This window comes from Pangasianodon hypophthalmus, chromosome 16 (genome assembly GCF_027358585.1).
Source record: "Pangasianodon hypophthalmus isolate fPanHyp1 chromosome 16, fPanHyp1.pri, whole genome shotgun sequence".
In the NCBI taxonomy this organism is placed as follows: domain Eukaryota; kingdom Metazoa; phylum Chordata; class Actinopteri; order Siluriformes; family Pangasiidae; genus Pangasianodon; species Pangasianodon hypophthalmus.
The window spans coordinates 19,033,725-19,050,689 of NC_069725.1; the positions used below are offsets into that span (position 1 = coordinate 19,033,725).

General features: G+C 39.2%; 1 protein-coding gene across 5 annotated transcripts in view; it reads left to right on the plus strand.

The window, feature by feature from the left end:
* The window catches only part of fmnl3 (formin-like 3), a 54,450-nt gene that overhangs the window by 25,753 nt on the left and 11,732 nt on the right, over positions 1 to 16,965 (plus strand). For 3 of the 5 annotated variants that reach the window (XM_026920462.3, XM_026920463.3, XM_053240949.1), the window contains exons 5-17: positions 2,683 to 2,766; positions 3,217 to 3,351; positions 4,955 to 5,063; positions 5,962 to 6,038; positions 7,798 to 7,891; positions 9,544 to 9,618; positions 9,724 to 9,834; positions 10,681 to 10,830; positions 11,647 to 11,748; positions 12,972 to 13,338; positions 15,195 to 15,281; positions 15,738 to 15,862; positions 16,643 to 16,845. In XM_026920462.3, the coding sequence (XP_026776263.3) occupies positions 2,683 to 2,766; positions 3,217 to 3,351; positions 4,955 to 5,063; positions 5,962 to 6,038; positions 7,798 to 7,891; positions 9,544 to 9,618; positions 9,724 to 9,834; positions 10,681 to 10,830; positions 11,647 to 11,748; positions 12,972 to 13,338; positions 15,195 to 15,281; positions 15,738 to 15,862; positions 16,643 to 16,845 (1,719 nt within the window). The remainder of the gene's footprint in view (positions 1 to 2,682; positions 2,767 to 3,216; positions 3,352 to 4,954; positions 5,064 to 5,961; positions 6,039 to 7,797; positions 7,892 to 9,543; positions 9,619 to 9,723; positions 9,835 to 10,680; positions 10,831 to 11,646; positions 11,749 to 12,971; positions 13,339 to 15,194; positions 15,282 to 15,737; positions 15,863 to 16,642; positions 16,846 to 16,965) is intronic. The other 2 variants (XM_034311651.2, XM_026920464.3) reach the window with 2 other exon arrangements.

Sequence of the window (16,965 nt, forward strand, 5' to 3'; positions counted from 1 at the left end):
TGAGTGTGTGAGTGTGTGAGTGTGTGTGTGTGTGTGTGTGCGCGCCCAGATGGTTTTCATTGTACCCACCCTCCATCCATTTTCACCAGCAGGAAATGCTGTTGTGTATGCTAGAGAGTCAGGAAGCCCGAGCATCCAACAATAGAGTGTGTGAAAAGACACAAAACACACACATACGTGTACACACCCATGACAAAAGAGCACCACACACCGCAAAATACAATGAAACTCACTGCAATGGCAATTTCATTCATATGCATAGTGAGCTTGTAAAACTAAAGAAATGCTGGCTTATAACAGTTTGTCTAGTTCTGAATATGGTTAATTAGCATTATAAAAAAAGGCTAGTCTATTTTTAGTTCATAATGAGCACAAAATTTAATGACTTGGCTAATTTTCTATTTAATTCAATTCAATTTGTGTAGCACTTTTAACAATCGACATTGACGCAAAGTAGCTCAACAGAAATCCGGATGTAACAAACTCAAAGGAGAACCTTTTTTTTTTAATGGGTTAGTCCGGATAGTAGGATTATAAATCATTACAGTGTATGGGTGGAGAAGAGTAAATGACAAACAGAACTGTGTGTTGAAAGGATGTTCAGTATGAGCAGATTGTGAGTAAGTGTCCTGGGATGAGAACAGGAAAGTATTTATGATTACAGCAGCAGTTCTTAGGTACAAGTCTATCCAGGTGAGATTATCATCTGAGTCTTGGGCACAAACTTTATTTATTTATTTATAATTTTTTTTTTATTGGTGGTTGGGGGGGGGTGTTGGGGAGTACAGATCTTTAGGGTATCCATGTGGATATCCACAACAGCAGAAAGTGAGTCACAAGTGCAGAAAGCTCCAAGCCACAGTGCGTTTGAATTTTCTTCAAAAGGATTTAAAATACAAGATGTGAGTACCTCCATTGTGTTCAGAGAGGACCATTAATCATTCACATGATCTTTTTCCTCATCAGTAAAAGTGAGTTTTAATGCATTTCCAATTGAGCTGGAAGAAAAGACACCCAGGCTATTTTCAGACTTTTCTTGTGGCGGCGTAAAATGGAACCGAGGTTATTGCACGGGCCTGAAATCAGGCCCCTTTCTGACGTCTTGTTCCTCGCCTCACTGAACCAATCTGAAATAGCATCTGGCAGGAAAGAGAGGAGGGGGGAAAGATGGGGGTGGCAGACAGGAAACTGATCAACTCGGCTCACCAACTTTTCAGTCCACAAAGTCTATTTGTCTCACTGTTATACCCCTGGTCTCACTTTCTCTACCTCTGTCTGTCTGTCTGTATTTCTCTCATTTGTGCTCTTTCTCTTTCTCTCACCAATGGCAAATCCAGCATTCATAGATCTCATCTGTACCTTTCATAATCATTTCAATGTGACTCTGAACATGTTCTAGCATCGAGGAGGTAGACTAAATTCATCCAATGTCAAAGGATCAGCCTCCTCTCCTCGTTCTCCTCACTCCTCGCTACAACCATATGCCCACCACATTCCTTAGCTGAGTGCAGTGGGAATTCCTTCAGTGTTCCTTCAGTTCCCCTTCCCCCAAAACCCCCCACCCACCTCACAAAAGTGCAGCTAAACGCTGGAAATCTTTGGACTTTTCATCCCATTCTCACCATGCCAGACATGGGGGAACCCACTCTGCAGCCTGTAGTTTTTAGTTTTCAAATATTATTACTCATTGATTTCTTTCGATTCTGTTTTACTCTTTCGCTTTTATTTGCATGTACATTCTCAATTCCTCTTTTACATTCAACTGTTCTGACGTCTTACTTCAGTGTACTTTGACTCCAAATCATAGACTGTTCCAGAAATGTATACTGTAGTTTTGCAGCCTTCACATGTCTGACTCATCGTCATAATTTACTGAAGAAGTAAACTCAGATATATATTAGCTTATTGCAAATTCTCATTCATATAGCTGTATGCAGTAGGATATAATATTCTGTCTCTAGAATCATGGTGAGAGAATACAGGGGATATAGTGTATAGTACAGGGGTGGACAAAAGGGTCCCTGGAGGACTAGTGGTTAGGCCTCTGCGCTCTCATCACTGTGGCCAGGGTTCAATTCCTGGCCAGGGAACCAGCGCCAGCCACTGGGGTTGCACAATTCAGGTCCCAAGCCTGGATAAAATTGGGGAGGGTTGCATCAAGAGGGGCATCCGGTGTAAAAACTGTGCCAAAGCAAATATGAGGACCAATGATCCGCTGTGGCCACCCGTAAAGGGAGCAGCTGAAAGAAGAACAACAACAGGGGTGGACAAAACAGTAGCCCAGACACTAGGGGAAAGTAGATTTCGTGTCAGTAATTTCGTAATTTTTTTATTCATAGCTGACTGATGGTTGAACAGCCAGAGTGATAAAAAAGTATTTTTTTGCATATTTGGTATATAGCTGCAGTATGTTTAACATGGGTCATGATGTTGCGACGCATCTATATGCTGTAACTATACTGCACTCTTATCATTCTGAATCACACCGCCTGCTGCACTATATACATCGCCTGAGATGATCTGCGTGACAGTAGAACTTTTTTTTTAAAGAGTTATAGAGTTGTAGAGTTTAAAGCCTTGCCCTATTCAAACAATCAATTTCTACTACTCTCTGAAGTTAGTGTATCACCTCTTGTATCCTGCCATTCTGACCTGTGTGTGTGTGTGTGTGTGTGTTGGCAGGTGGGTGCGCGAGTTCCTGAATGATGAGAACAGAGGACTGGACATCCTGGTGGAGTACCTCTCCTTTGCGCAGTGCGCTGTCACGTAAGTCCACAGCCTACACACATATTGTCAAGGTACATTTACTCACACACACACACACACACACACACACACACAGAACAAAAGTCCTCTTAGGACTTTTTGGCATTAGGATGAATTCTGATCCCCGCATGTCCAGAATTTATCCACACTCCAGGTTTCCTCCTGAGCTGATAAGGATATTCACACTGTGAATGTGCTTATGAGGGTGAGACATGGTTTTGCTGATAATAACTTGTTGCAGTAACGCGCGAGGCTTTGCTGAGCCCTGCTGAGCTGTAATACACTCAAAGTGTCCTTAGCTGCTGCGCAAAATAACCCTGAGCCCTTCTTCAAATCTTACTGAGCTCTGTAGCTACTGCTCCTCAACCTTACCCCTATGCCCCCTGTATTTGTGCTTCTGTGCATGTGATTGTGTTGTGTATGGTGTGTGTACGTGTGTGTACGGCTCAGGTTGGATTTTGATGGTCTGGAGAATGGGGAGGACGGCTCACTGGACAAAGCCAAGTCCTGGAGCAGGTCCATTGAGGATCTGCACCAGAACGGTTTCAGTACACTGGTGCGCTCAGTGCGTCACTCGGTCCCTCGGTAGGTATCGTAGGTAATGTAGACGTGACTGTGCTGCTCTGCTCCCCTCCAGCTTCTTATTGCTGTCTCAAAAAAAAACAGCTGGCTTCTATATTTGCTTGTGTGTGTCTCACCTGATAAAGCTTATGTAGAAACACAAACATGCTCTGTGAGAACACTGTGTTTTAGGTGTACTGACCTCCTGACGGGATCAGATTTTTATACATGGATCCTGGGTCCATGGTAGAAAACAAGTAATAAGGACAGAAAAATCACTGTGGTGCATACTGTTATAGGAAAATAATCAACCCATTACTATATCCTATAGCCATTACAACATGAATTTGATTCTTTTCCAATAACAACACATAATGAAGTTTTTTTTAAAAATTCCCATTATATCACGGCAATTTGCCAAAAATGTTTTAATTTTAGTTTTTTATTGTTGTATGTCCATGAAACAAATAGTTTCTATGATCACTTACATTATAACAGCTATAAACAATCATTCTTTCGTTTTTCTCTCTCTCTTGAAGTTCATAAGCCAAAAAAATGCAGCTTGTTGTATTACCTAGAAACCACAAAGCATAAAGCCCTCCATCCTGAAGATGTTCCCATGTCAGAAAACTTGCTGTTACAAAGTACTGACACTGGAGACTCCTTCCAAAAATACTAAATAAACAACTCCTCACAGAAAGCTTCACCATATCAACATGGCTTGTATGCGTTTTTAAAAAAAAATCTGTTTATGTGAAGCATCTGCAATACAAGTCCCTGTGAATAATCTGTTACTATGGAAACGATAAAGTATTAGAACAAGTGCATTAATATAAACCTGTTTTTTTTTTTTTTTTCAAATTATAGCTGATACGCTTGTCAGAACATTAAACAAATCAGCTTTGACAAATTTATCAGTGCTGTGGTATAAGTCAGATTAAAAAAACATTACTATAGGTAGATAAATATTAATGTTTATGGTAAAATTATGCTGCACAATGTAGCTAATTGTTATATATCTAATATGATAATATACACAGTGGAAGTATATAATTATATGCTCATTAATATTTAAATGCATTCACATACTTTTATGTAATTAAAATATTTCAACAGATTTTTAAAGAATTTAAACAAAGTGATTTGGGACTTTCATATATCTAAGCATTATTTTTCCCATCCCTACTGTGTTTGTATTGTGTTATTCTTGTGTTTCTGTTGTCACAGAAACCGTGTTACACTGAATGTAAGTGTTGAGAAAATGTTGATATCCTGTGTTCAGCATACAGGAAGCATGTGATAACCTCACTCTATATTCAGAGATTTCTTCAGTCAAGCAGCACGGTACAGAAACCACATCACCACGTTGCTGTGTGTCTCGCAGTGTGTGTGCATGTGTTGAGCAGGAGAGTGTGCTCAGCGTCTGGTGCGCTTTGTGATTTTTCGATATGTGACCCACATTGCTGAAACCGCTCATCCGGAGAGCAAGCATGCACATAAAACAATGAACTGAAGCATCTGTTTTTAATGTAGCATATGTCTGGCATTCTTATTGATAAATAATCACCTTAGGGGTGTTAGGGATGTTAGAACTGCTTCATATCCGACTTCGCATTGTCTATTGCAGGTATAATTCAGCAGCAAACAGCAAAACCATCAAAAACTCCAGGATAGTGAGTCAGAAGGATGACGTGCACGTGTGCATCATGTGTCTCCGAGCAATCATGAACTATCAGGTACTTTACACAATGAGCGTTTGCTAAAGGTTTGAAATCATGTGACACTCTGTATCTCCCTCTAGTGGTTTTCCAGCAATATTAATACACGTCGATGTCCTGCGCATTTCACAGTTATTCTACACAGAGCAATAAATGCGTATGATATTTATGTGATATAAATCTGTTCTGTTTGAGTTTGTTACAAGTGCTTCTATGCAAATGTTAACTAAGCCTCTGAAGAACTGCTCTTATGCCTGTGTTATGAATAGAGTGCAACAAAATGACATAATTAAAGGTGCAATCAGTGAGTCCGGTACATGTCCGTAAAATATCTGCTCAGAGGATAAAAAGGTCTCTGTGGAGCCCCGGGATCAAAACAAATGATGTGCAAAATCTAACCAGGACAGTAAAGCATGTCTGGTCTGCTTGCTTGTCCATCATGTTGCATGTCAGATCAGGAAGCTCCCTCTTTTCCACTCGCATTCAGGTTTTCTAGCCTAGACAGTATATACAGTAATATACAGTATGGAAATGTTTTGGGATCATTGCTTTGGAGGAAATGTTTAAGAGAGCAAATTAATTTGTTTGGGTTTTAAATTTCAAGTCAGCTTGCTTCAGCTAACAAAATCACTGACTGAACCTTTAAAAGAGCACCAGATAAATAGTCATGGATTGGGATTAGAGGTGTGCTTTGCTAATTTTTATCAATTAAGTGAGTTAATTATAAAGGACAATCGTGTGCATTATTGAGTCCTCAGGATTGAAAATGAGAACCAGTTAAAGAATAATTGGGGTTTATCATAAACTATAAAGGGTATAGCTGTGTGTTCTGCATCATAAGCCATAACTGTAATTAGCTCTAATCTAGTCATTTTCAATAAACTTAAATATGTAATGTTCTCCTTTCTGTCCTTAGTACGGTTTCAACATGGTCATGTCCCATGCGCATGCGGTTAATGAGATCGCCCTGAGCCTGAACAATAAGAACTCACGGTGAGTAAAGCCCTTCATTAACACCTCCGGTACAAAAGGTTGAAATATCTGCTGGGAAAGTTTGCAGGACAATACTGGAAGGACCTGATCACCTAGTTTTATTGACTACACTTTTCAATGGCTTCATGTGGGTGTTGGAGCAGTTGTAATGGTGTATGAATGAACTCTTTATGGTGGATTAACAACACACAGGGTTTGTAAATGAAGCAGTACTATATATCTGGATCAGAAGAACTTAATGCAGAACAGTGTTTCTCCCAGATCTGATATTTAATACAGTGGGTGTTGGGGTACAGAAGGGGGGTTGGAGGTGTGTCATGTCATGTTCTAATATGTTTAATATTTATTTTTTCAGATATTTCAGGTAAGAGGTATATGACCAATAGATATAATGGATATTAGAAATAACAGTGGTTAATACAGTTTAATTTACAGTCATACCCTCCAGCAATTTTAACATTAAGATTAATATTGACATTATAATAATTTGAGTCACTAATTCTTTTAACCAGACATTTTATGTAGTTTTTTTTTTGTTAAATTACAATGCTTCAGCTTCATTAAAATTCCCTAAACCTATGATGTTCCATACAATTCCTGACATATGAGAGAATACTTTAAACAACGATCAGTCTGTAATAAATAAGTATTTTCTCTGATAATATTTTTACATAGATTTTTAATATAGCCTATTAACTGCAAACGTGAAGCTGCATATCCAGATTATATGTTGAAGCTGAAATCAGACAGACCTACCACCCACAATGTAGTCGACGTGAAATTCCGAATATAAATGTGTGTTAGTGAAGAAATTATGGCTCCCATGCAAGATTGGAAACCACTGACAGATCTAGCATGTTTTGTTTCCATGTTTTCAGCTCCCGTGTGTGAGAGGGTTGAAAGAGCATTGCCACAAATCATTGCAAAAAAGAATGACTTTTATCTATCGGATGTATTCTGTAGCATGTAAATGCATTCCTGACTAAATGCTAGTGAGGGAAAAGTCCACAAACAGTCTTGCTTTATTCCAGTGGGCCGTGTACTAATATTAGGAGCTCCTAATGCAGCTTCTTTACAACTGGAAGTTAATAGCTAGCTAAATTTATCGGGTAATTAATGTCCAAGCCTTAATAAGGCAGCTCTGTCTGTTTATTAGTTTGATACTTCTGCCTTGTCTTTCCTTCCCTCTCCCTCTCCCCTCTGACCTCGATACCACAGCCAAATTGATTTCTTGGGACAGATTAATAAATAAAATGCATTTTTTTAATGGCGTGTAATATACTGTACTTGGGTGGTCGTCAGTATACTTGGGCGCAGCACCAAAGTATCACTTATAGAAAAACTACAGAAAAACAGCTCTTAGCACTCATATTAATTAATTCCACAATTTGCGCCAGTCATTATCACATATCCACATATCCCTAGTACCTAACAGCTAACAAATTTTCTCACCAACAAAAATGTCTTGAAGTGCCACCGTGACCTAGCCTGGATGTTAAACATGAGCCGAATAACAAAGCCAAACTCACAAACAAGACTTAGCGATCACCTCTTCAGCTCATGATTTTGAAAATTCTCAAACAATGGATACAAAGCAGAGCTTTTCCCCCTGAAGGACAGATGTTAGACAGACTAGGTGGATAAGGTTTAGTCAGATATATGACTTGTAATGTAAGCCTGTTCATTGTGTGGATCTTGCTTTGACCTTTTTTTCTCAGAGAAGCCGAATATTCATGGTTGTCTTTGTTTTTTGGTGCAGGACAAAAGCACTGGTCCTGGAGCTTCTGGCTGCTGTGTGTCTGGTGCGAGGGGGCCATGAGATCATCCTCTCAGCATTTGATAACTTCAAAGAGGTACCTTCCTGAAGCGCTGTACACAACGTAGTATGGATGATATGAAGTCTGGACAGGGATATAAGTGTTGACAGTTGATGAGATTTGGTTATTGTGTGCAGTAGGGGAGTTCCAGTAAGCTATATGTAATGACACAGATCTTTTGTGTTTAGACTGAACGGTGGGAAAGTTTTATATGTGTGTGTATGTGCGTTAAATACCAGGCCAAACTATTTTAAGCTTACCAAATACGAACCAACTGCAGTGTGTGATAAAGATCAGGAATTTGGTGGGAGAGAGTTGCCTGCTTGAACATTTCTTAACCTTCCCCTGTTCTGCTTGTCCAGTCAGCTAAATGCCGGAACCAGGAAATTACTACACTCTGCCTGGAGCGGTCTGAACAATGTGGGAACCACTGCATGATACACAACAGCTCCCAATAACCCCAAATCTCCAGTTTACATGCTAGGGATGTAACTGAATACGAATACATTATTCGGGATGATCAGATAATGTGTTCTAACCACTGCCTTACCAACCGTATTCCTACCATATTTCTATAGAAATTGAATGAACATTAAATGAACATTTCTTCTCCTTATTAAAAGAAAGTTTTTTCTGTAAAATCATACGGCCATTATAATGAACTGCTGGTTAAAGCATCCCATTTAGACTCAGCATTGTGTACCAGCTTCGTAATAGATTCTGATTCTCCAGCAAACCTTTTTGGAATGTAACAAACCCAAAAACTAAAGGAAATCTGATCAAATATAACTGGAGGGCCATTGTCAATTGTAAACATCAGTTTCTTGTATTGAGAAAGACGATTGTATTGTTTTGAGAGATAGTTAGCTAGCTTATTCAGTCAGATTAGATAGAAAGCTTGGCAGAAAGTTCCACAAGGCGTGTGGTTGAGAACTCGATCTCGAATGAAGTAGCCCAAGAAGTGTAGAAGTTGTTCAGCAAATTGCTATTTGTTGTTATATTTAGAGAATGAAAAATGACTTTGTGTTAAACAGATGCTATGAGTACTATGTATAAACTACCAGACGCTGTCATTTTGTGTCTCCATGCCACATAAACTATTTGTTATATTGTAAAATATTCTTCAGAAATACTCCATAAATAACAAGCATATATCATTTTGTGTGGGAGAATGTGTTTGGATATCACTCCCTATTTCTGCCTTTGAAACTCATCTTTTCCCATGAATAACAGCAGTTCAGCCTGGTTTTCTTTGCTAATGGCTGGACTTGACCTCTCTAGACCTAATTGTTGCAATCAACTGTAAAACAAATTCCTTTGAGCACAGATAAATTTTATGAATACAATCCAACTCTTTAAAGCATCATATCTTGGCTATTTATTGGAGCCACAGAACTTTTTGTTCCTGAACTTTCCAATGACAGACCACATTAGGGCCAAGTTGGAGGTTTGGATTAAACCCATTCTATAATAAATGTAATAACAGTAGACTGAGATTTCCACCACTGACAAAATCTGCTTTGAGAACCCGTGTTAAACTATGAGTGACATTTTTACAGATTAAATCAGTTTTGTTGCAAAGTGCACAAATTTATATACATCTTTAAATCTATCCATATGGTGTCCACATAGACAATTATCTTATCTGGCGTATCTAACACTAATGAACATTTGTCTTTACCCTGAAGGTGTGCAAGGAAAAGCACCGCTTTGAAAAGCTGATGGAGTACTTCCGCTGTGAAGATGGAAACATTGATTTCATGGTAGGAGAACCGCTTCACCGAACCATATCTTGAGCTTCAGCTTTACCTTTTTACGTCTTTGTGATTTGACCCCTGTTGTGTGTTGTGTTTCTGCTCATATACCAGGTGGTCTGCATGCAGTTCATCAACATTGTGGTCCATTCTGTAGAGGACATGAACTTCCGTGTGCATCTGCAGTATGAATTCACTAAACTGGGTCTGGATGATTTCCTAGAGGTGAGGAGACGGTTTCATATACAGGAGTTTTGAACGTTTGCAACCAAACTTATGTGCCTCAAGTACTTCTCTGAGATTTAAAATAAAACCTTTCAAATATGAGTATAAATACCGCAGTTATCTTCTTGATGTTTCTCTTTCATTTTATTTTAAACTTTTCCATTTTGGTTTTTATGATCTCAGGATCATATTTCAGCATTTTAGAAAAACCCATTTGTTTATTATTGAGAACATGTTTTAAAAGGTTTTATGTTTCTGGGCAAAAAGTCACGAATCTAAGCTACTTTAAGCTGAACATATGATGACAATTATTCCTGAATTCCACTACAGGTAGAAATGACAATTTTGTTAATTTTTCTGATTTTTGAATACATTTAATCTACAACACATCTGCTTTTAAATGGAATAATAAAAATATTCAAATTCAGTAAAAAAATGCTCCAGTTTTTTGTCCATATTTTTAATTTTATTAAGTATGCAAATGTATGCATAATTAAGATGAAGAGTCATTTGAATAAATAAAAGAAAATCTGGAAAAAGTTCAAATCCAAATAAAAACTAACATACAAAATAGGAATAAAATGTTTGATTTTGTTTTAATCAGAAATTGTATATTGTATTTGAACCCTTATTGTGAGCTCATGGTTTATGGAACTAGCTAGTTATGGAATTCTGTGTTCAATAAAGCAATAAAACTCCAGTGTAAAATCACACAAACTCATAACCAGGCTTTCCAGCTTTTGTAAATGTGTAACACAAAGTGTCTTCTACAAACTAGTAGAACTGCGTATATCTTTGGCTACATTATGAATGTTAATTGTAATCCTGGGGTCTCTGTCCTGGCAGAAATCCAAGCACACAGAGAGCGATAAGCTGTCAGTGCAGATCCAGGCCTACTTGGACAACGTGTTTGATGTGGGAGGACTGCTGGAGGACGCAGAGACGAAGAACGTGGCTCTGGAGAAAGTGGAGGAACTGGAGGACCAGCTGTCTCATGTGAGAATTGACTGAGCACTCTATACCTTATATTGGTGTACTTGTTTTTTTTTTATTATTATTATTATCTTGTCCACTGGGCATAAATATGTCTATAAATTATGATTAATTTATTATCACTTGACCTGAATGAAGCTATTAAACTCTTTCCCAGCATCCATAGGTACAATTAATGCTAGCAAACGCTTCATGAATTTTACAGTAATTTTCAGCTCTATGTATTAAACTGCGGTGGGTTTTGAGTGCACTGAGTGGTCTGGTGTGTTATTTGTTTTCAGCTTGAGACTTGGAGAGAATAAAACACGTCTGGAATGGAAACAATTCTGTAGATTGTTGGTGATGCTTGCGTCTGAGCAGTAGGCCACACTACAGGCTTGAGATATGTTCATAGCAAAGGTCATGCTCTGGCTTGAGACACACAATGACTCTTGTGCTCACTGGGTCTAGAAATCGTGGGGGTGGTGGAGATGGGGAAAAAAAAAAAAACCCTAAAGAATTCCCCGGATATTACTGTTGTGTGTCATCAAGGCTGATTCAAAACTGAAAGCGATTCCAGTGACTTTTTTTTTTTTTTTGCTGAGTCAGGCCGGAAATCTTATTTCATCTGTATTGACTTAAAGTAGAAAGAGAAAGCATGGGAAAAGCAACAGTAGGAGACAGGCAGAGAGAAGTGATTAACAGCAGCAGCAGTGAAATGGTTATGGGATGGCTGCCCGGACTCTCGGTTCTAGGATCAATAACTCACTCTCTTCTGCCTCCCTTTCTGTTTCCTCCTCATCCCTGGCTTCTGTCTGCCTGTTTCTTTGCCTGGACCAGGTGACCGAGAAGCTTCTGGAAGTGGAGAATGAGACGGTGATGAAAGTCGCTGAGCTGGAGAAGCAACTCCTACAGAAAGACAAGGACCTTTCAGCCATTCGGGTAAGACTGCACTTTTAGGCACCATTTTTAGAAATCAGCAGCCTTGGAAACGGATATTGTTAGAAATGATCTGCTTTTATTATATCATTTACTGTGATTTACTGGCAGCACAGTTTGCGGTAATATACTGTAATCAGTAATTAGACTGTAATCAGATTACATTACTGTTTATGTTGTTATGTAATATAGCTTAGAAGAGAATGGCATGATTTTTTTTTTCAAATATATTCCTTTACTTAGGGTTATATACTGTACGTTGATGGCTGATTAGTGGTGAGCTTTTTTTAAAAATTTTTTTAGACTCGCACTGTTGCGTACTTATTCTACTTGCAAGTAAATATCAATTAAATGCCTAAATGACGTTCAGTCAAATGTATAGTCAGAGCTCTGATAATAAAAAATGTATTCATCCTGAAGGATAATCCTGACGTAATACACTGTATTAGATGTAACGCCCTGATGTAGTTGAATGTGAACATACAGTGGAGTCCAAGAAGGGGTCTTTTATCACAAACTGCTTTTAATTTATCACGTATATGGAATATGATTTCTCCAAATTAGAATTCTAACACAGGATTACATCAAACTTCACAAATCAAAGTCAAAAGAACTGGCATGCAAACAGAACTTTAGGATTTATTTCAGTTTTATAAAAACAGTCATGAATTTGTCTCAATTATCTGTCTTTAATTATTCAATAATATATATCATGTGAGCAAAATGTATTTGTTTTTGATAAATTATGAAGCAAAAAATAGCAGACTCAGATTTTTGGTTGTATTTTTGTATCTGGGATTAAAAATTCAGAAAAGAATGTTTTAAAGGTGCAGTCTGGAATGTTTCTTAACCAGAAATAATATTTTATTTTTAAAGATACCTCAGAACAATACTGATTCACAATATTTCCATGTAAAAGGTTTACTTTCTTAATTAGAAGCTAGTTTCTTAATTAGAGGCTTCTGTTTACATTTTTTCTGTCCCAGAAATGACCTGTGCTTCTGCTCACACAGATGTTTTTTATTAAAAGGCAATTCATGAGGCATATGTACTTTAAACAGAGGGGCGGGGTCAGATGGCTTGTCATTATTTGCATTACAGTTGCAGATCACCTTGCAGGCAGTAGAGGGCTCTAAATATGACATACGGCTCCTTTAAAACTCAAATGTACTTCCCTACATATTTTGCCCTGCTTTAATCTTTCCTCTTGCTATCACTGTACACAGGAGACGTATGAATCGACGAGCTCTCAGGTGCGCACGCTTCGACGTGTGATACAAGAGAAGGATGTCGCCTTCCAGAGGCACACTAACATTGAAAAGCGGCTCCTGGAGCTCGAGCAGCAGGGAACTATCCGCCTGAGGAAACAGCCTGACGGAGACATTGCAATCGAGGCAATGGGTGGTGGAGGAGGAGGAGGAGGAGGAGGAGGAGGAGGGGCTATAGACATTATGATTGGAGCTCCTCTCGGGGAGCTGAGCTCAGGTAGCACCATCCAGGGTGTCAGTTCGCCCGCTGCTACTGCTACTACTACTGCTACTGTGGAAACGCCTGCACCACCTCCTCCACCACCTCCACCTCCACCCCCAGCAGGTACTATAACAGTGGAATATGGTGAAACATGGCTAATTGCTTGGATAATTGCTTGGCTAATTTAGTGGCTATTTTAAAATCCCAAAACGCTAAGGGCAGACTTGGAGACCTTAGAGAGTAAGAATGAGTTGATTTGGTGTTGTTGCTGGTTTTCAGATGTTTTGATATTGTGAGGATTCATTCATTCATTCATTTCAGTACACTGCAGCTTTCTGCCTTGCAGATCACATACATTTGAAAAAAGAAGTTAGGGTAACACAATGGGTTGCATTACTGCCTCACATCTCCAGGTTCCCTGGTTTGATTCTGACTTCAGGTTACTGTCTGTGTGGTGTTTCTGTGCATGGAATAATCAGGAATGATTAGAACTGCATATAGAAAGACTGTTTAGAGACACTAGGTATAGCTGTTGTACAGGAACCTCTGTGTTCCCCAAATACAAATAATGTAAATGTACCCTCGAAATTACAATATCAGTCCAACTCATTGATTCATCTACCTATCCATCCAACCAACCAACCATAAGGCTATGTTCACCTTCCCAGGCTGTGACACAAATCTGATTTTCTGCCTTAATTTGACACAGATCTGATTATTAAAAAAAAAAGCCTGATCTTTTCAAATCAGACCTGTGCCACTTTTCATATGGTCCTAGATTGAATACATATCCGGTAAGTGGGCATGCAATATGAAACTCTCAGATCGGAATTCATTCACGTGGGTTTTTCCAGCACACTTAATGCACATTCTCGTATCAGTGTTGTCATTCTGTTGTCAGTGGAACAAAACAACAACAGAGGACAGCAAGAGCAGAGAATCTATTCAGTGGAGACATGGGGAAGCTGGTGATTTACTTGATATTTGGGGAATCCGTTCAAGCAAAACTGGAAAGAACCTACCAAAACCAAGTGTTTGAAACATCAAAGATCAATATGTGCATGCGGGATGTTTTAGGGGGGCGGGTACATTCACATTAAAGACAGATATGGGTCTCTTGCAGTTATGAAGGTGACCCATCAGTATAGGCAGAGCTTATATAATGTCAATGTAGCGATAGTTCCATCTATCCATCCATACATACATCCAACCAACCAACCAACCAACCAGCCTTCGGCGATGGGAGGAAACTGGAGGAAACGCATGTTGACACAGGAAGAACATGCAAGTTTCCACACAGACAAAAACCTGAGCTTAGGATCGAACTGAAGACTCTGGTCCAATTATGTATTTTTAATGCTGAAGCTTACAGTTTAGTAAGATTTTTTTGCAGGGCTTCATATAACATTCAAAACATGTCTGACTCAATCGTAAACCCTACATGCTTTCATACTTTCAGGAATTTTTATGTAAATACATTTCTGTATATAATATAGAAACAAGTCATGGGATATGTTAGGAATGTTTTGCTGTCCTTCCCATGACATTCTCTCTAGGACTCACAGTCACAGATGGCTGTGGCATAATCCAAATTCAATCTCATAATCTAACAGTCTAACAGTTGGACCTCTGCAGCACCCACAGGCCCTAGTTAGCTCTGACTCAGACCCAGTATCAGTACCAAACTCTGTTGGACAGGTCTTTCCAGTTACTTTCAAAGATGACATGTTACAGGAAAGGGAAAAGTAGGGAGTTTCCTTCAGCTCAGGAGAGCAGACACACACACACACACACACACACACACACACACACACCCTTTCTGCTGGGGAAACAGCTGTACTGAGGATAAATTTGTGTCAGAGTGATCTCTGGCCTCACTGCTGATAATGTCCTGTGCTGGCTGGCAGTGTTGTATTCTTTACAGCCTGGTGAATGTGAAGCTTTCAGAAAAGAGTTAAAATGTGATGTCTGTTTTACAGCAGAGTGTCTACCACCTCCACCTCCACCTTTGGCTCCTCCACTTCCTGGAGCGTCACCCTCAGTCATCCTCAGTGTTGGTTTAGCAGGTGAGCGTGTGAATACATTAACATGCAGACTTTTCCAGAATCTTAATGCATGTAAACATATTTCTGGTCTGTCCCCGCTGTCCTTCCGGAGAATCCGGCCTCCATTTGGACACGTTTTTTTTCCCAGTTATTTGGACAATACGTTTGCCTCCATTCTCTGATGGAGTCTGCTTAAAAAAGTCTGTATCCTCCTTCCTGTTTTTGGAAAAAGTTTTTCTATTTCCTTCCTTACTTCTAATTGAGACTCCCAGCAACTGTTCTTCATTTTAAGTATACAACACTGGAGTCTTTCTCTTGAAGTTGAAGGGGGAAAAGTAAGCAGGGTCCAGAATTTAATTTACATTAGTGGGTTGTCAATTGCATTTAAGATTGGATGCCATTTAAAAATGCTGTCTGCTACACTAATAATAATAATAATAATAATAATACGTTTCTCCTTTGTGTATAAATCTGTAGCCATCCGCATCAAGAAGCCCATAAAGACCAAGTTCCGTCTTCCTGTATTTAACTGGACTGCTCTGAAGCCCAACCAGATCAATGGCACTGTCTTCAACGAGATCGATGATGAGCGAGTGCTTGAGGTGAGTCTCACTTGGGCTACACTCTGTCTCTTTACTATCAGGACATACTATCAGGAATACGAAGAGATGTGGAAACCTGCTGCAATACACACAACACACAGTGACCTTGCGTTTCGCTTCATCAAATGAAAATAAAGATGCTAGCCAGACTTCAAAAGTCTCTCTGATGGATTTTACCCTAACCATTAACCCTAATCTACACAATACTGCCCAACACAAATCAACACATTTAACACACTCCTCTAGCTTGAAACACACCGGACCTTTACCTCAACACTGCAAAGCTGGATCAGGTCCGACTCCACCCCCTGGATTGTTTGTTTTGCAGCGAGAGGTACTTGACATGTTAGCCAAAGACTTTCTGCCTTTTTGTTGAGGGCACAGAGACATTATCAGGAGAGTATAAAGATTTTGGCTAAATAAAGTCACTCTTTCCAGGGAGTCAAGTACTCGCTACTTCTCCATAGTCTGCATTAATGCACACGATGAGCTCGTGAGCATTTTTTTAATCATATTAGTTGACATTTTTTTAGCCTAGTTATTTGGATGTTATTGGGCAAGCATAACATGGGACCTGGCAAACACATTGAAGCTAATGAATTTATGATTTGTCCACTCCTGTAAATACTTCAGAACACTCCTGTAAGCCGCTCTTGATAAGGGCGTCTGCCAAATGCCATAAATGTAAATGTAAAGTCTCTCTTTTTTCCTCATAATGTGCAGATGCACAGCACATGCAGATTTGCTCTGATGAATTGGTGTGTATTTTGTTGTGCCTAGGAGCTTGACCTGGAAAAGTTTGAAGATCTCTTCAAGACTAAAGCACAGGGTCCTGTGGTTGATCTGTCCTGTACAAAGAGCAAAACCTCAAGTAAGGCCATGAACAAAGTTCAGCTTCTTGATGCTAATCGCTCCAAGAACCTGGCCATCACACTACGCAAGGCCAACAAGAGCACAGAGGAGATCTGCAGAGCCATCCAAACGTGAGTAACCATCCCATGCCTGTGTTCCTTCAAAAGAAAGAGAGCTCATTTTATCAATAATGGGAAATATTATAATAACTATTTAAACAACAGCACACAGATGGACACTGGTGTAAGAGG